At 35.3% G+C, this 18,453-nt stretch overlaps 4 protein-coding genes across 4 annotated transcripts; 1 reads left to right on the top strand and 3 right to left on the bottom strand.

Moving 5' to 3' along the window:
- Positions 1 to 10,122: 10,122 nt before the first annotated feature.
- On the bottom strand, positions 10,123 to 10,905 carry LOC113275356. The gene has a single exon (XM_026524838.1). It carries the CDS (start codon positions 10,753 to 10,755, stop codon positions 10,363 to 10,365), a length of 393 nt encoding a protein of 130 aa, XP_026380623.1. The 5' UTR covers positions 10,756 to 10,905; the 3' UTR covers positions 10,123 to 10,362.
- A 588-nt stretch (positions 10,906 to 11,493) lies between these two features.
- On the bottom strand, positions 11,494 to 12,330 carry LOC113275355 (15.7 kDa heat shock protein, peroxisomal-like). The gene is made up of 2 exons (XM_026524837.1): positions 12,033 to 12,330; positions 11,494 to 11,907 (listed from the first exon to the last, which is right to left on the bottom strand). The coding sequence occupies exons 1-2, from the start codon at positions 12,172 to 12,174 to the stop codon at positions 11,591 to 11,593; spliced, it is 459 nt and encodes a 152-aa protein (XP_026380622.1). The 5' UTR covers positions 12,175 to 12,330; the 3' UTR covers positions 11,494 to 11,590.
- Positions 12,331 to 12,447: 117 nt separating this feature from the next.
- Positions 12,448 to 16,501, bottom strand: LOC113275354 (chaperone protein DnaJ-like). Its single transcript, XM_026524836.1, has 11 exons — positions 16,147 to 16,501; positions 15,955 to 16,023; positions 15,319 to 15,414; positions 15,098 to 15,198; positions 14,676 to 14,871; positions 14,173 to 14,348; positions 13,771 to 13,900; positions 13,492 to 13,652; positions 13,224 to 13,303; positions 12,991 to 13,096; positions 12,448 to 12,852 (listed from the first exon to the last, which is right to left on the bottom strand). Exons 1-11 carry the CDS (start codon positions 16,462 to 16,464, stop codon positions 12,618 to 12,620), a joined length of 1,668 nt encoding a protein of 555 aa, XP_026380621.1. The 5' UTR covers positions 16,465 to 16,501; the 3' UTR covers positions 12,448 to 12,617.
- Positions 16,502 to 16,750: 249 nt separating this feature from the next.
- Positions 16,751 to 18,141, top strand: LOC113273826. The gene has a single exon (XM_026523424.1). The coding sequence runs from the start codon at positions 16,799 to 16,801 to the stop codon at positions 17,873 to 17,875; it is 1,077 nt and encodes a 358-aa protein (XP_026379209.1). The 5' UTR covers positions 16,751 to 16,798; the 3' UTR covers positions 17,876 to 18,141.
- The last annotated feature ends 312 nt before the right edge of the window (positions 18,142 to 18,453 follow it).

Raw genomic sequence — 18,453 nt, 5'->3', positions numbered from 1 at the left:
ATCTTGGTAAAACTATTCACAATGCCTGACTTTTATTAGTGAAACCGATCTTACGTAATCACCTGAGATAGTATGATCGATATTTGTAATTGGTGTGACCATTCCTAGTCATTGGGTAACCGATCCTAGAACTTGGTTGGGACTAATCACAAGATGTATAATCGATCCTTGTAGTAGGTTAACAAGTTTTAGTAATTGGTGTAACCGATCCTATAACTTGTGCAACCGATCACAAGTACCATAAATAAGTGGTAACCGATCCTGGTACTTAGTTAACAATGATTTGGAAACTAATCACAAGTAAGTACCATAAATAAGTGGTGACCGATCCTAGTAGCCACTTGGAGGTAGAACCGAAACATGTTTTGGTAGAACCGTGAAACCCATTAATGGTGATTTGATAGGATAATCAATCACATAGTTCTTGGAAATCAGATGAACCAATTATAAACTCATTTGGAAGTGTGGCAAATCGGTTCCAAGATTGTAAATATGAAAAAGGATTTACAAAGTAAAGATGTCGACATACTTTGAACATGTGCAGTAACTCTTATCTTTTATTGTTCAAAGATATTCCTTAATAACTAAAGGAGAATCTCGGATCGAAATAAATTGAGAATCTTTTAATTAAGGTTTTTAGATTTATATGCTTTTAATTTCCAGCAATTAAAATGCATATCTTTAGAAAAATAAAAATTGGTAATGTGCATTTACTAATTGGAGATTTTCTACTGAGATTTCGGTCAATATTTGGACAGAGCATTTCCAGGAATTATGAAAACCGAATTTGGAAATATGTTGCATATCTTGAGAATATTTTAGGTTTTGGAAATTCCTTGGTTTCCAAACTTCCTTGGTCTATAAATATTGAAGTTTGCATTTCGAGCAAACTAATCCTCGAAGCCAGCAAAACTACCTAGTTGTGTTGTTACTGTTGGAGCCGTCTATTCGGAGAGGAAAGTACCCTAATTAGGCGAAATCTCTTACGACCGCTCGTTTTAAAGACTTCTTTTAGATTGGGAAGCTCTGGAGTACCATTGGTGGGAAACTAGATAATTGTAGTTTATTATTAGTTTTCGATTGATTTGATTTACTAACGGCTATTGAACTTTGATTGCACCTAGTTTGTTTATGCTTGAGAATCTTCTCTTTTGATATAAGATTCACTCAAACTAGATCGAAGTTTCGACGGGGATCTTTAGACTGTTTGTAGATCTAAAGATGTCTTGTGATTATCCATTGTTAACAGACTCCGTTATGTGTTTGATTGATCACAAAAGATTCAAGTTGATTGTGTGCAGGTGTTTATTTAAGATCTAAGAAGATTTGAAGACAAAGAAGATTGCTTGTTTGAGCTCATAATCTTTGGTATTCACAAAACTTGATCGGCTGGGGATCCAACTATAATCGGTTTATCTTTGTGATAACCTTGATTGATTAGTTGAGTAGATCGGCATCGATATATTTCCTTTGTGACTAAAAGTATTGATTGCAAAATCTAGACCCAACTACTTTGGTAGTTGTATTTTTAGATAGATCTAAGAACCTGACAAAGGAGTTTATTGGGATAAACGGAAGAACATTTTGTCAAACTCATATCACTTGTTTGAAAAGAGTTGTTACCGAACAGATTTGTTGTTCCTTTACTGTTTGGAATACGAACCAAAGGAATTGTTCCAAGTGCGTGACTTATTGCAAGTTGGAGGCGCAGGGATACATACGGAACTAGGTGAACTATAGGTTTAGTTGCTTGGTCTCAACTATGCGAAGTTGGTTTAGATTTTGTATGGCGGCTTAATCCTGAGAGCATTCAATTTTGGACAAGTCCCCGAGGTTTTTCTGCTTTTGCGGTTTCCTCGTTAACAAAATTTTTCTGTGTCTTTTAGTTTTATATTTCCGCAATTATAATTTTTTTATTATAATTAGAAGTAAAATACACAAACGTTAATTCCTAATTACTTGATAGCAATCTTATTGTGTTTGGTTAATTCCGAACCTATTATCAAGTAATCATACTTCGTTGTTGTATTATCTCGATCTTGTATCCATAGTAAATTACACAAATTATCTTGTTGGCGTATTGTCTCGATATCGTATCCATAGACGATCACACGAAGTGTGAACCGATTAGTTGTATTGTCTCGACTCAATCCATAGACAATCATTTTCGGAGAAAGGACTTATAGGTGGTAAAGTTTTAAATTGAGGTATATTTTGGGTACCCTCGTCTTTTCAGAAATTATCTCATTTCCTTTCTTCTAACTACCTTCATGCAAACAAAGACTGTTTCGACATGAGTGGGGTGGAACCTTTTTCCAGAAGTGGTTATCAACTCTTTCAACACCTTTTGAGTTTATTTCATCAGTTTGGAGTATATTCTGTCTTTCTACTACGAAATGATATTTCAGTCTTTTAAGACAAAATACTTCTTTCAACACTTTTACAATAGTATTTTGTAGAAGCTAAAGTTTCTTGTCAAGTGACTGAAATCTATATTCCTTATAACCTTTTTGACGGAATCGATTCAAAGTTTCCCTTGAACTAGATTTCGTTTGATCATTAGTAGATGTAGAGAGAGGTTTTAAGTCTCTCCTGACATGATGTAGTTATGCAGACTACCTTCATCATCATGATCTGTTTCAGATGTAATCAAACAAGTCTTGTCATCACGATCTGTAAAAGTTGAGGAGGGAATTTTGGTTTCTTCATCCGAACAAATTATAACAGAATCATTAGTCAGAGTCTTTGACTGAACCCCTTGTTCTTGAGTAAGAGTCTTATCAAGATATTCTACTTTGACAGTGAGATCCATATTCACTTTGGCCAGGATATTTAGTTGTATGTCCTTTTCTCTGATCTCTTGTCTAAGAAGATTAAATTCTACCTTTAGTAACAATATTTTAGAGGACAGAGATCTCATAGGCCTCATGAGTTTTAACAAATCTTTTTCAGAATCTTCTTTGACATCAGGATCAGACATGAATGTACTATTAATCGCTTTAAACCCTGGATCATGAGTTAGAGATATAGTAGCATTCTCAACTTTTGAGTATTCGCAATCTTGCAATAAATTAATTGAATCAGTCATTGATTCAAGTTGTATAGGTTGGATCATACCAAACACACAGATTGTTAGATCTTTTCGTGTTTGCCTACTCTGATACCGATTGGAAAGACGAGGGTACCCAAATACACCACAATCTTTTAAATATCAACCTATAAGTCTGATACCAAGTGTGATCGTCTATGGACAAAGTTGAGACAATACAACAAATATGGTATACACTTTATGATATCATCTATGGATACGAGATCGAGACAATACAACAACAAAGTGTTCACTTGATAATAGGTACAATATAAAATCAAAACACTATAGGATCAATATCAAGTGACTTGGATTAGTGTACGTGTATAATTTAATTAATTATAATAACAATTATAATGCGGAAATAAAGTAAACGACACAACAATATTTTGATAACGGGAAAATCGCAAATGCAGAAAAACCTCGGGACCTAGTCCAGTTTTGAATACTCTCAGAATTAAGCCGCTATAAAAAATCTAATACAAAGTTCGTATATTTGAGACCAATTAGACTACCCTTAGCTACTTAGTTTCATCAGTATTCATGCGCCTTCGACTTCTAGAGTCACGCACGTGAATCACCAATCCTTTTGATCGTATTCCAAATAGTAAAGGATAAAGATGTTTGGTAACCACTCTATTCAATCTTGGTAATAAGATATTATGAGTCGTTGACAAGGCTCTTCCGTTTAATCTAATAACTCCTTTGTCTGATTTGATCAATCTAAACTTTGAGTACCGAAATAACCAAATTCTAGATTTGCAAACAATCGATATAGAACTCAAAGATCAACTATAAGGTGATGCTGATTTCACGCAACTAGCGAATCAAGTTTATCAAAGATAAACACGATTCTAATTGGATCCCATCCGATCAAGGTTTGTGCACACAATTCACAAAATACGAAAAGTAATAAGAAAATCTTTGTCGTCTTCAAATCTTCGTTTGTCTTCAATAATAACCTGAGCAACACAACTTGAATCCTCTTGTGATCAATCACATACAGAATGGAGTCTGTTAACAATGGATTATCACAAGATGTCTTTAGATCCGAAAATGGTATTAAAGATCCCGTCGATACTTTGATCTAGTTTGAATGAGCCTTACATCAGAAGAGAAGGTTCTCCAGAATAAACAAACCGGGTGCAATAAAATTTCAACAACCATTAGTCAATTAAATCAATAACCGGAAACTAAAATAACAATGCAATTATCTAGTTTCCGACCAACGGTACTCGTAGAGCTTCTTGATCCCACAAAAGTCTTTAAATGAGTGGTTGTAAGAGATTCTTCCTAATTAGGGTACTTTCCTCTCCGGATAGATGGCTCCAACAGAAACAACACAAATGAAGTTTGCCTGGATCTTAGGATAGTTTGCAAGAAATGAAAACTCAAGTATATAAAGACCAAGGTTGTTTGGACAACAAGGAAATTCCAAAACCTAAAATATTCTCAAGATATTCATTAAAGTACCTAATTTTGGTTTTCCTATTTCCACTTAATTACCAAACCAAAATTTTGAAATCTCCCTTAGAAAACTTCTATTATTAGTCTAGCACATTAACTAATAATATTTTACAGAGGATATGCTTTAATTGTTGGTAATTAAAACATATATTATGAAAATCATAACTAAGTGCTTTTCGATATTTCGGTATGGGATCACCTTGAGTATCAAGGAATATCTTTGAACAATTAATGATAAGTGTTATGTACATGTTCAAATAATGTTGACATCTTTGAAGTTTCTCAGCAAACCCTAATTCCAAGCTTAACACAAAACATAAAGAGATATGTGAATATTGGAAACTCGATTTTTCTCATTGGGATCGGTTTTACCATGACTCACAATGTAAGTTGTGATCGGTTATACCATGATTCCCAAACTAGGTTGTGATCGGTTATACCTTGCTTCCTAGAGGTAGCTTGTGATCGGTTACACCTTACTTCCCAAGTTAGCTTGTGATCGACTACACCTTGGTTACCAAAGTAACTTGTGACCGATTACAACTAACTTCCCAAATTAGCTTGTGATCGGATACACCTTTCTTCCAAAAGGTAGCTTCTGACGATTACAACTAACTTCCAATGTAGCTTGTGACTGGTTACATTATGCTTCACAAAGTAGTTTGTGACCGATTACAACATGTTACACAATATAGGCTATGACCGGTTATACCTCAATTCTCAACATAAATTAAGATAGGTTCTACCTTGTCATCATGTAAGGGACAATGGTGTTTTTCCCATTGGACGGTCATCCACATTTCGGATATATAAAGAACGGTCAAGATTTAGTTAAGAATTCCAACATGTGTGTCCTTTTCGTTGGACGGAAATCTACAGATTAAGTATATAAAGAGTGGTCGAGATTCAGCTACAAATTCTCATATTCCGATGACGCTCTCATTAGGCGTGCTGTAAGTATTTAACTAGGAGTGTTTCTTTTTTCCCTTGCCATAATTCATTACCATTCAGTTTCAGCGGTTTCCAAGTTCATTTATGGTCGCAAATGAGTGTTTTCACTCACCCGCATTTCAACACGTATCTTTTACTCTTAAAAACTTTTGTAACGTATCTCTTGAATCCTTAAAGAACCTCCCATTTTATTTAGACATATATTTGACTACATTGAATGTCCACCCGTACATTGAATCACATTCACATATTTAAGCAATTTTGATTTTTCACCGGAGAGAATAAAACTGGGGAATCAGAGATTTAATTAGTTGTTGTTGTTGGTTTCTTTTTTTTATGGATCAAAAAGAATAGAAGATAAAGTGATAGAGAGTATTTATAGAGTGGCAGTGACGGAAGAGGGGAAGCAAAAATATGCATTTTATTTTCTGAAGCAGAAAAATGTGTAGTTAGTGGAGTGGCTGCTCAGGTTAGAAATCACAACCATGATTATTATGTATTCATTTGGTTTGAGTTTATTCTTTTTTTGTGTTCATTTTTGTTGGTTAAGGTGATCCAATACTCTGGGAAAGTGTTTATCAATACCATTGTGTTGAATTAAAGATTAGATTCATACAACTTCATTTTAGGTTTGGATGGATCTACACCACCATGTTCATAACAATATAATTTCTCATTTCCTACTCACTTCGTTTTAATCCGAGTCTTCTTCTTTGGACCACTTTTTTCATTTAAGTTTCAGTTTGGTTTTACTCCATAGACATCCGCTTACATTAGCTATCTTTTATGTTTTTGCTCATATGCATTTTTATCAGCTAGGAGATCAAGATTATTTTAAGTTTTTAACATCAATTCCTCTATTTGAAGTTTGGTTTTGGCTCATTTGCATGATTTTGTAATTCAATACTAACCACGGACTTTGTTTACATGATAGTTAAATTTTTGATAAAGCTAAAGGTGGTACAGTCTGTTTTTGTTGGAACATTTCAAAGCGAACCATACGAAATGATATGGCAATAACTCCCAAGACGCACAAGTATTACTCCGAAGCTTATCTTGAATCCACTGAAAGAGCAACATACATTCATTATAAAGAGTTTCGAAAGATCATATAAGTGTCAAAGTGGTGAATAATATCATTAATGCTTAGGTTGATCAATATGATTTAAGCTTTGTGTTATTATCATTACAAGGGTGTAGTTGTGGGATTTTCTACGATTTAAGTAGTTATTATCAATATGATTAGATCAATATGATTTAAGTAGTTAGTGGAGTGGCTGCTCAGGTTAGAAATCACAACCACGATTATGATGTATTAATTTGGTTTGATTTGATTCTTTTTTTGTGTTCATTTTTGTTTGAAGGTGATCCAATACTCTGGGCAAGTGTTCACCAATACCATTGTGTCGAATTAAAGATTAGATTTATAAAACTTCATTTTAGGTTTGGTTGGATCTACATCACCCTGTTCATAACAACATTATTTCTCATTTCCTACTCACTTCGTTTTAATCCGAGTCTTCTTCTTTGGACCACTTTTTTCGTTTAAGTTTCAGTTTGGTTTTACTCCATAGACATCCGCTTACATTAGCTATCTTTTATGTTTTTGCTCATATGCATTTTTATCAGCTAGGAGATCAAGATTATTTTAAGTTTTTAACATCAATTCCTCCATTTGAAGTTTGGTTTTGCCTCATTTGCATGATTTTGTATTTCAATCCTAACCACGGACTTTGTTTACATGATAGTTAAATTTTAGATAAAGCTAAAGGTGGTACAGTCTGTTTTTGTTGGAACATTTCAAAGTGAACCAGAGGAAATGCTACGGCAATAACTCCCAAGACGTACAAGTATTACTCCGAAGCTTATCTTGAATCCATTGTAAGAGCAACATACATTCATTATAAAGAGTTTCAAAAGATCATATAAGTGTCAAAGTGGTGAATAATATCATTAATGCTTAGGTTGATCAATATGAGTTAAGCTTTGTGTTATTATCATTACAAGGTGTAGTTGTGGGATTTTCTACGATTTAAGTAGTTATTATCAATATGATTATATCAATATGATTTAAGTAGTTAGTGGAATAGCTGCTCAGGTTAGAAATCACAACCACGATTATTATGTATTCATTTGGTTTGATTTGATTCTTTTTTTTGTGTTCATTTTTGTTGGTTAAGGTGATCCAATACACTGGGCAAGTGTTCATCAACACCATTATTTTGAATTAAAGATTAGATTCATACAACTTCATTTTAGGTTTGGATGGATCTACACCACCATGTTCATAACAACATAATTTCTCATTTCCTACTCACTTCGTTTTAATCCGAGTCTTCTTCTTTGGACCACTTTTTTCGTTTAAGTTTCAGTTCGGTTTTACTCCATAGACATCCGCTTACATTAGCTATCTTTTATGTTTTTGCTCATATGCATTTTTATCAGCTAGGAGATCAATATTATTTTAAGTTTTTAACATCAATTTCTCTGCTTGAAGTTTGGTTTTGCCTCATTTGCATGATTTTGTAATTCAATACTAACCACAGACTTTATATACGTGATAGTTAAATTTTAGATAAAGCTAAAGGTGGTACAGTCTGTTTTGTTGGAACATTTCAAAGCGAACCAGACGTAGACCTGAAGAATGTGAAGAAGTAACGACTACAACTAAGACATCATCCTTCCACTTGAGGTTAGTAATATTGACTTAATCCTGTTTCCATTCCTAACATATCTTTTAAATCAGATTATATTGAAAACATTACATTCCAAGCGATACATATATGATACTGTATTGGTTAGACTTGCTCATATCATTATGATCAAAGTGTCAAGGAATTTATTGAATTACCAAATATAAATGCTTATCTTTTGGGACTTCGTAAATACGACATCAATATAATCTTTGTATTTAGTTACTTGATTATGTGTAGTGATAGGTGTTGATTTCATCCTGAGTAACAATATTTTATAACATTTATTTAAAGAAAATAATATATATGAACTTGTTTCATGAGAAACAATATTTTATAACATTTATTTAAAGAAAATAATATTTTATAACATTTATTTAAAAAAAATAATATATGAACTTGTTTCATAATCAGAAAGAAAAATCATGGTTGGTCAAGTTCTTTATTGAATATTTGAATGACCAAAACACACGAAAAATTCGCTCATCTTCTCATAGATCCGTTAACTCCTCCTTCCAATCTTCCTCCACCTCCACAGAGAGGTTCATCCAACCAATCAACCAAATCAGTCCTGATTCTTCAATCTCTCAACACATTGACTCATTTGCTCCAAACGAACAACAAGCTTAGTAACAGAATAGATGAAATTCTCTATTTTCAGCTATGCGTCTACTCGCACTATTATTTTCAGAGTCTATACAGGAACCCATAATGCTGGCAAAAACTCAAGTTCACGAGTTCAGTTATCAAAAATTGGAACAACTACATTAACTCTAATCATATTGTCAATGTAAAAGATAACTGTGTGCTAGAACTGATGACTATTGTCAATGTAAAAGATAACTATGTTCAAGGTATAATAAAGAATGCACTAGCGGAATTATGTCAGCACTTGTCATCACAATTTAATGAAGTGCTATCTAGTTTCAAGCTGTGTGTCTAGTCATGCTTCTGCCATCAACTTTCATAAACTCGAAAAAAGCTTAATCTACCAGCTGATCATTCCACAATTCAGAATTTAACTAGCAGTTTACAGACATGGTTATATATACAGGGCTACAGTATGCAAAAAGCTGGAGCCCATACAAATGAAGCAGATAGAAATACATTATACTTCCATGCTGCTAACGCCAAATGTAACGAGAAGAGGAATCAAACTTCAGGAATCAAAGATAATCTGGCTTTGTGGCATGACTCCGGATCAGAAATTGAAGCTATTTTCCTTCAACACTTAATCTTCCATTAGTACCACAACCAAACCCCATTACAATCAGGAACTTTTATCTCAACTTCATATCAGAACTTCTTAGTTGAAAATGAGTAATAGCTTCAAGTTCCAACAGAACAAGAAATTAACAGATAATACTATGGCATAGCCAGGAAATGATGGTTTCCACAGTTTTTCATCAACAATGTTGGGCTGTCGTTGGGCATGAGGTGGTTCATATGGTGCAACATTTTCCATCCGCACGTGTATATGCTTAAAACTAGAAATCATACTTATCAGGGACTTATCCCTGAAGACTCTCAGTGATTACAGACCCATATGCTTATGTAATGTGAAATAAAATCATCTCTAAGCTTGTCACAAACAGATTAAAGCCCTTACTGAACACCATTGTTTCTCCAACTCAATGTGCTTGTGTTTCTGGTAGGGATATTCATCATATAACGTCATTGGAGCCCTATTGAAAGGAAAATAAAAGGAAAATTCTCTTAAATTGGTCTTAAACTGGTTTTTCATGAAGACTGGATACGAGTCATATTACTGATACACCAATGTATCAATGCTACAAATATATCTCTAGTTATTGACAGCAGTCCTCCTACTTCTTTTACCACAAACAAGAGAATATAACAGGCTACAGGAGAACTATCATAACTAATCAAGCAATTCACCTATCAAATTATCCTACAACTAGATCCAGAAACCAAATGATCAATTCAGTAAAAATCAGAATAAATAATATCATCTACAAAATTAAAATCCATAAAACGTAGATCCGATTCATAACACTAGAAATCCCCAAAACACATTAAACACCACAAATTAAAAACAAAACACAAGAAAAAATCGCTTATCTTTTCATAGATCCGTTAACACTTTCTTCTTCCCATCTTCTTCCACCACCACGGAGAGATTCATCCAATCAACCAACCAAATCAATCCTGATTCTTCAATTTCTCAACACGTTGACTCATTTGCTCCAAACGGACAACAAGATTAGTAACGGAATACAACAGCCAGTAGAACACAAGAGCAGCAGCAATCAACAAAGCATTCCTCTGACTCTTCATGATAGATTTCTGATGACGAAGATGCTCAGATGGAGTACAAGATGTAGCTTCACAACTAGGTCTAGTTTCGTATTTCCAGTAGATATCCATCAACAAGAACAAACAGAACGGAACAATTGATAAGAACGGCTTCAACATGTTACGAGTAACAGCAAGCAAACCTTTACGAAGACCACCTAATCCAGGTAATGTAAGTAATAAGAGCATCACTACTTCTGCTCCTGCTGCATAACCTAGTACAACCCATTCTAACGCCATCTGAACAATCTGATTCTGAAGATGATCGAATTGTTTTAGAAGATTGAATTTGTGAAAGAAGATCTGATGAGAAATTTCTCGGATGCCCTAGTTTTATGATTTTGTTGGAGAGACCGAGAGAGAGATTTTGTTGTGAAGAAAGGAAAGGGGGTTGTGGGACAGATAAAAGGCAATAAAAGCGAGTTTACAGAGAGGAGGACACGTTGCTTTTCCAAATGGCACGTCGATCGTACACGTGTCATGCTGTCAGGTGTGCCGACCAGTCAGGTTTGGTGCTTTACTTCGAGGTAAAGAAAAAAAAGATGATCCTTTCGGGTTTCGGCTTTCGAGATCCGGTTAACTCATGGCTTTCAATGGTTTGAGTCGTCTGGCCGATCCGCTCAAGGTTGGGCCTTATGAGTTATGTCACCCTCTACCGATTTTGAATCGCTATTCGTTGACGAAATGTCCTTCAAACATTGGAAGGAATCACGCAACACAATGCACAAGCTGAACCAAAGGTCTACATGAAGCTCCGGGATGGGCACAAAGTTTGCAAGTTTGGGCACTTGCTTTTTGAATGGTGGTTCAAACACGTTGTACTGGATTGTGAAGCTCCTTGATTTTCTTTTTGTATATGTAATGTGTATAAAAGTCTGTAACTAATCGAGTGTCCAGTGATCCTCCTCTAGTATAGCTGCAAAACGCTAGAGGGCACGCAGCTAACCCCATGCACTCATCAATAGTAGAAACAAAATATAAAAAAATTCAAAAGAAAAAAGATCTTTATCATAGCTTTACTGATTACAATTCTTCAGTCGTCTCCAGACTCTAGATCTACACTAGTCGTACATTTTCAAAGTTTGCTAGAGATGTTTATGTTCTTAACTTTAGAAGATGATGACTTGGGATTCAAATCTTTAGGCACAACAATTGTAAGAACCCCATTCTCAACAACAGCCTTTATCTGATCAATTTTAACATCCTCAGGCAAATCTATTGTCCTAGAAAAATCTGCTCCTTTCATTGTTGTCATCAGACCTCTTTCTGCCACATGATAAATAGCATCTTTGTAAGCTTCTGTAGTGGAATCCTCTTTCTTTTTACCTTCTCCCTTAATCTGCATAATGTTTCCATCTTCAATCTGAACTTTTATATCTTCTTTACCAAACCCTGTCACCAAATTCATATTCATAGACAAGTTAATCATATGCCCAAAATTTAGATAGAGAAAAAGAGTAGAACAATGATAAGTATAGCAATTCAAAAGAAAAATTATAATTAGTACTGAATTTTACCTGGAACATTAATCTTGTATATATGAGTATTAGGTGTTTCAACCCAATCCAATGGGGCAATTGTTGAACCTGCAGAGAATTCTTGAAAGATTGGACCTCTCAACAAGAATCTCCTGAATGGGTCTACAGTGAAAATAGCCATGCTAGACAATAGAGTTTCTAGTTGGTATTGACAATAGAGGTTTTGGGTTATAGTTATACTACTTCTCTACTTTGAATCCTTGATCAATAATCAATAAATAAGGTTAGAAAAGCCTTGGATATTTCTAGGGGACTTCATCATGGAACAATCTCTGGAACCTTCTCTCTATCTTATCTTCTAACAGTATCTGTGTGTTTTTCAACTGTTTTTGTTCTTCCAGAAGTTTCAAAGGAAAAAGACAAAATGCTCGGTATTAAGTATTGACCAAGTGACTAACAAAAGAACAGAAATAGCTGAATTTACACTTGCAGTATTACAGTGCAATAATAATCACAAAACAAGAAAGAGATATTTCAACCCAGCACTTAAAAGCTGTATTATTGAGAACCTTAGGGAACCAATTGCATTTCTTGTTTGAGCACCATGGAACAGCAAAAGTATATCTAAATTGAATCTGTTAGGAATGTTTTCGATGTTTTAGATGGAGATAATCGTTCTCCTTTTTTCAAGAATGTTCTCTGGGAATTTATCCTACTCATCAAGGGATACATGCATGCTATAATAAAGACCACAAAATATAAAATCTCCATTGTTGGAGCTGGTTTTCTTATGCCATAATGATTCCATGTCGACGCTTCCAAGCTAACTGTGGCAAACTTTGTTCCTGACTGTTTTTGTCTGCGAATTATACACATTATTTCAAAAGAATGAATGAAAGAGAATAATGTAACCAGTGTTTTACATACAAAAAACAGGCATAAAACATTATGCAACATGTTGTTGACTGTGTAAAGATTTGATAATAATACAACATACCCGAAAAAGTTCCTGACAGATTCCCACAGAGAAGAACTACTTCTGACCCCAGTGTTTGAAGCATGGTTTGGCACCTCATCTGTATTAGGTTCCGCTCCGCAAGCTCCTGGTTAAGTATACGAGGATATTGATGAGTTGACAGATGAGTATGTCTTTCGAAATTTGATATCAATCAAATCTCTACATAAATGATGCTACTCTAGTTACTGAAATAAAAGGAAAGAAGAATGTACCGTTAGAGGAAGCAGAACGAGCCTTGCGGGATGATGCTTTTAATGAGGACAACTTTTGAACAAGAACGCGCTCTTCGTCACTGTCATTTCCAAAATTAAAGCGACAGATTATAGCTTGTCCAGAAAAACAGTTGACACTTGACCCATGTATCATATAAAGAAACCATCAACAGACTGATCTTTTTATCTCATTAGTTGCAAAGCCAGGGTGAAGACAGGAAAACACAGCACAAACGGAATCTGATTAAAAGAGTTGCAAAATTTGAACCTGATCTCCTTTGGAATCTCAACATTTACGATAAAGTGGTGATCGCCTCGAACAGAAGGTTTTTTCATGTTTGGAATGCCCATTGAAGCCAATTTTACGGCATCTCCAGGCTGTGTACCAGGAGGAATTTGAATATCTCTCAAACCCTCAACTGTATTTACCTGATTATATGTGCATGTGTTAAACTTATTTGGAGAATAATTCTATCTGAATCTCCAAAAGATCAAGAATATGCTGCATGCATTACATATTTCACTGACAAGTGACAACTTCAATTACCTTCAAAACAGTCCCTAGTATAGCATCGCTGTAATCAATTTTGACTTTTGAATAAAGGTTCAAACCATCTCTCCGAACTCCAGCTTTCTCCTTGATATGAACAAACAAATAGAGATCACCTGCTATACCCCTGCATGATATCAATAGTATAACCAGATTATATAAACTGATGAACCTATCAACTCCCGAAAGATAAAAGATTTATAATCAACACTGATGATCCACATGAGATTATACAGACTTCAGACCCAACATAATAAGATAAACTTTATCTATTATGGAGACCTTTCTTAGGTCCTAATAGTTGGTTTGAAAGAAAATTTAGACTTCCCTTTCTGTCTATTAATTTGCGGTTGAAGATACTACATCACTTTTTATGGGACTTGCTATCCAATTGAGTACCTATTCTTGTCAGAATTCCCTTCTCCTTGAATTTGCATACTGGCTCCCTCGTAAACACCTGGTGGGATAACTACTTGGATATTACGTTTCAACTTCACTTTACCCTCGCCATTACACCTTCGGCAATTATCAGAGATAATCTTTCCATCACCACTACATTTTAAACAAGTCGATACCTGGAAAATAAAACACATCATATGAATATTAAATAGGTGAAATAATGTATTGGTGAATGAGAGACTAAGTTTTCTTTCGATGCACAACTCAAACGAAAAACAATTATTCTTTAACTGTATAGACACCAGAAGTAAGACACTCTAATATGTATCAGATGTCATTGCACAGAGGTTTTGACTGGAGCGGCTCAAGATCATTATAACTTGTGTTCACTAAGCTCTAACCGTCCATATGGGACTATTCAATTTTTGACAAAAAAAGAAAAATCATTTAATCATTTGAAATAACAAGGAGAAATTATCCGCCAAGCTAAATCTTCAAATTACCTGAGACATTAAACCAAATGGTGTTCTCTGAGCTTTCATCACTCTTCCCTTACCACCACAGTCGGTGCATAATTTTATGCAACTAGCAGTCTTCGCACCTGTACCCTGGCAATCATCACATGTCTCTAAATAGGCTACTTCTATATCCCTTTTGCCTCCAAAAACAGATTCTTCGAGGCTCAAATACAAGTCGTACCTAGATTACAAAGTCATTTACTTCAATCAAGAACTTAGCATAACAGAGAAAATTATAAAGTTCAAGTAGCATTCTATGCCTACTGTCCCATCCTAATAGTCAGAAATTAAGGCACGATACTTATACAGTTGTAGAACATAAAATCAGAAGCAGATTGTAGTTTTTATTCATCAATGTGATGCTGATAGAGAGAGATGAAATATTAGTTGTGAACATGGAAACTTACCGAATGTCAAGACTTTGGCTGCGAGTGTTTCTCATATTGCTGCCTCCAAATATATCATTTTGCTCTCCGAAAATTGAATCAAAGATGTCAAAGGCGTCCACCTGAAAAGTAAATAATTTCACATTGAAGCATGAATATGACTCCTCATTATTTTAGTCAAAAGGATGAAGAATTACGAAGAAACTCCAGATATTCCTGAGCATGAATCATTGAGTTCTTACCCCCTGTGAATCAAAATCCGATGTGCCAAAATTTCCCTGTAAACCGTCCTCACCATAGCGGTCGTACAAAGATCTTTTCTCATCATCTGATAAGACCTACATAAAGGCTACATTAACATATGACCAAAAAAGAAAACTACAAAATCCATAAACACGACAAGAATTTATTATCAGTAAGTAAACAAAGTGTTGCCACATGCCATAACAATGAAATATTCTTAGAAGTCCATACACAAGCAATTGAAGTCTGATTTGTAGTGAGATGATCGCCTCATCTTACAAAGATCCTCTTCACAGAAATATCATCACATACAAAACCTTATAACTCTACAAATTACAACGCAAGCTCTAAGTTGGAATACCCAACAGCATCAATATAAGGTCGATTACTCTTTGGGTTAGACGTTTCTTAGGGTGAAGAACTCAACTTCACCAGACAGTCATCTTATTCATATTTCTCCATATTCATTTAATTGTTGGTGAGGTACTCTGACAAACCTAATTTGAGCAGCTATGTGCAGCATTACAATACAATACGAAACAAAAAACAAAGCACTATACCGTCAACTTTCATAATACATCATGTTTTGAAGACAGCAACTACAAGAGTAATAAGGAAAGGAAAAATAAAAGCACCTCATATGCTGCACTAATCTCTTTGAACTTGTCTTCTGCCCCCGGGCTCTTGTTCATATCAGGATGATACTGTTTCACAAACAGATTACAAACATTTACATACAATCCAAACATATACGATTGGCAATATGTCAGGCGTTTAGACTAGGGTACCAATTCGAAAAATGTTTAAGGTTTAGGGCTTAATAATACCTGACGAGCGAGTTTTCTGTAAGAATTTTTGATTTCCTGCAAGGTAGCATTCCTGTTCAAATTCAATTTGGAGTAGTAATCAGAATTACTTGATGCCCTAATCCCATTTTTGCACCGAAATGAAGTAAACTTATGGTATGGATGATTTGAAGAACCCAAAAAGCTCGTTGTCGTTTTAGTAGATAATGAATTCCAAAAACCAAATTTCTTTGTTATCGGAGGACTCGCAGAATTCACAACGAATGGAAGATTAGAAGAATTTGTAGATGGATTGTTGTAATAGCAGCAGCAGCAGCAACTCTGCTGAGCTATTGACATTGGCTTAGTTGATGAGGAGGAGGTAATTGAGATAGATGATGAGATTGCTCTAAAACCTCTGAAAAGAAAACTCCTAGTTATCAAAGGCGGACACGTTCCTTTTTGGTTGACCCACTATAAATGTGGGTGAACATACGTTACAATTTTTTTAGAAATTAATCAGAGAAATAGAAACGACACGTGTCCAACATACCTTTTCTGAGACCTCTCACCGAAGGCGGCTATAAATATACACGCCCTAATTTGCTTAGACCTCACAAATCACTGCTAATTGGGGGAAGAAACAGAGATTTTGATTCTTTTTCCAGAACGAATAAGCAAGAAGAAGAAGAAGATGTTGGATAAAAAAAAATCTTATGCGACAAGATTGACAGGATTAAAGAAGAAAGTTCATGAGTTCTCTACATTAGTTGATGTTGATGCTTGTATGCTTGTCTATGGCGGACCTAAACAGAGGGGTTCTCATCATCGCCGTCGTGATGATCAGCCCGAGACATTCCCTGAGAATCGACGCGATGTGATTCGAATTGTGAATCGTTATCTTGGTATTCCTAAGGAAGAACGTGTTAAAAGACACGAAAAACTATCTGATGATAATGGAAAGAACAAGATTGAAGAAGAAGATGATGATAATAAGGATGAATTAGTTAATAACCAGAAAAGAGGTAATGGGAGTAATTCTGATGGGTTAGAATGGGATGATCAGTACGACAAGTTAAGTGCTGATGAACTTCAACGGCTGATTGACTCTGTGGAGTCCAAGATTGGAATTATTGATGAGAAAATTCAGGTCATGGAAAACCCTAGAAGTGGTGGAGTTTCTGATCCTAGGGTTGTTGCTAATGATACAACTCAGGGAATTAGTAATAATAATAATAATAATAGTATGCTGATGCAGATGCAGATGCAACCAATATATGTTCTTCAACCTGCCTTCAATCAGAATCTTGCTGCTGCTAACAATGGTTCTACTGGAATGGTGCCAATGGGGGTACCAATGGGGATGATAAATCCGATGAGTACAGCTAACGGGGAGAATGTACCGTATCCCATCATTCCAATGGTTCCAATGATGGCAGCCCGACCAACTGGAAGAGACAATATGGTTCCGATGATGGCAGTCCGACCAAGTGGAAGAGACAATAATAACCAGGAGGTATATGGAAATCATCAAGGCCAGCAAGTTGCGTATTTTGTGCCTCAGGCTGGAAATAACCAAGGGCAGCAGGTTGCGTATATTGTGCCACAGGCTGGAAATAACCAAGGGCAGCAAGTTGGGTATTTTGTGCCACAGGCTGGAAATAACCAAGGGCAGCAGGTTGCATATATTGTGCCGCAGGCATTCGTCCAGCCAACGCCTTCGACGAGGTCGTTTATACCAGATTTGATGCCTGGTGCTTCAGATGCATAAGAACAACCTTTTTGATGATTGTCAGGGTTCTTAGGCTGAGTACAAGACTAGTGAGTTCTCAAGTTCATGCTGCATGTTTTTCAACCTTGGAAACATGTCAGGGGTTAGAGGTTTTAGCTTCTATATTTTTTTTGGTCTCAGAAAACACTTGTTCAAAGTTATTCTATAGATGATTTGTGTATTGATGTAATGAAAGACAAAATCCTTATTGAGTAGTATATGTTTTCTCGTAAAGTAACGATGTCGTTAACAATTGCATAAGACATTGCTATAGCCTACCAAGTTCTGCACTAAGGAGTTTTGAGTTCTGCAAGAAATCTAGCAGTGACTGAAAGAGCAACACCAAAGAATATGATGGGCATTAAGATGCATTAACATGTAAGATGAAGCTGCCGGAGCAACTAGGAAGGACTTCTTGCATCCAAGTCTTTTTCTTGCAAGTTGTGTTTTTTTAAACATCATTTCTTTTGTTGATTTGGTTTTTACATTGTCTAGTTGGTTTATGGATGTAGATGCATTTTCTGCTATATATAGATATACTAGATTGAAATTTGTTGAATTGTAAAGAGTTTTTGGCT

This window comes from Papaver somniferum, chromosome 4, assembly GCF_003573695.1.
Source record: "Papaver somniferum cultivar HN1 chromosome 4, ASM357369v1, whole genome shotgun sequence".
In the NCBI taxonomy this organism is placed as follows: Eukaryota; Viridiplantae; Streptophyta; class Magnoliopsida; order Ranunculales; family Papaveraceae; genus Papaver; species Papaver somniferum.
The sequence above is the reverse complement of the archived record's forward strand: the minus strand, read 5'-3'. Positions and strand labels throughout refer to the sequence as shown.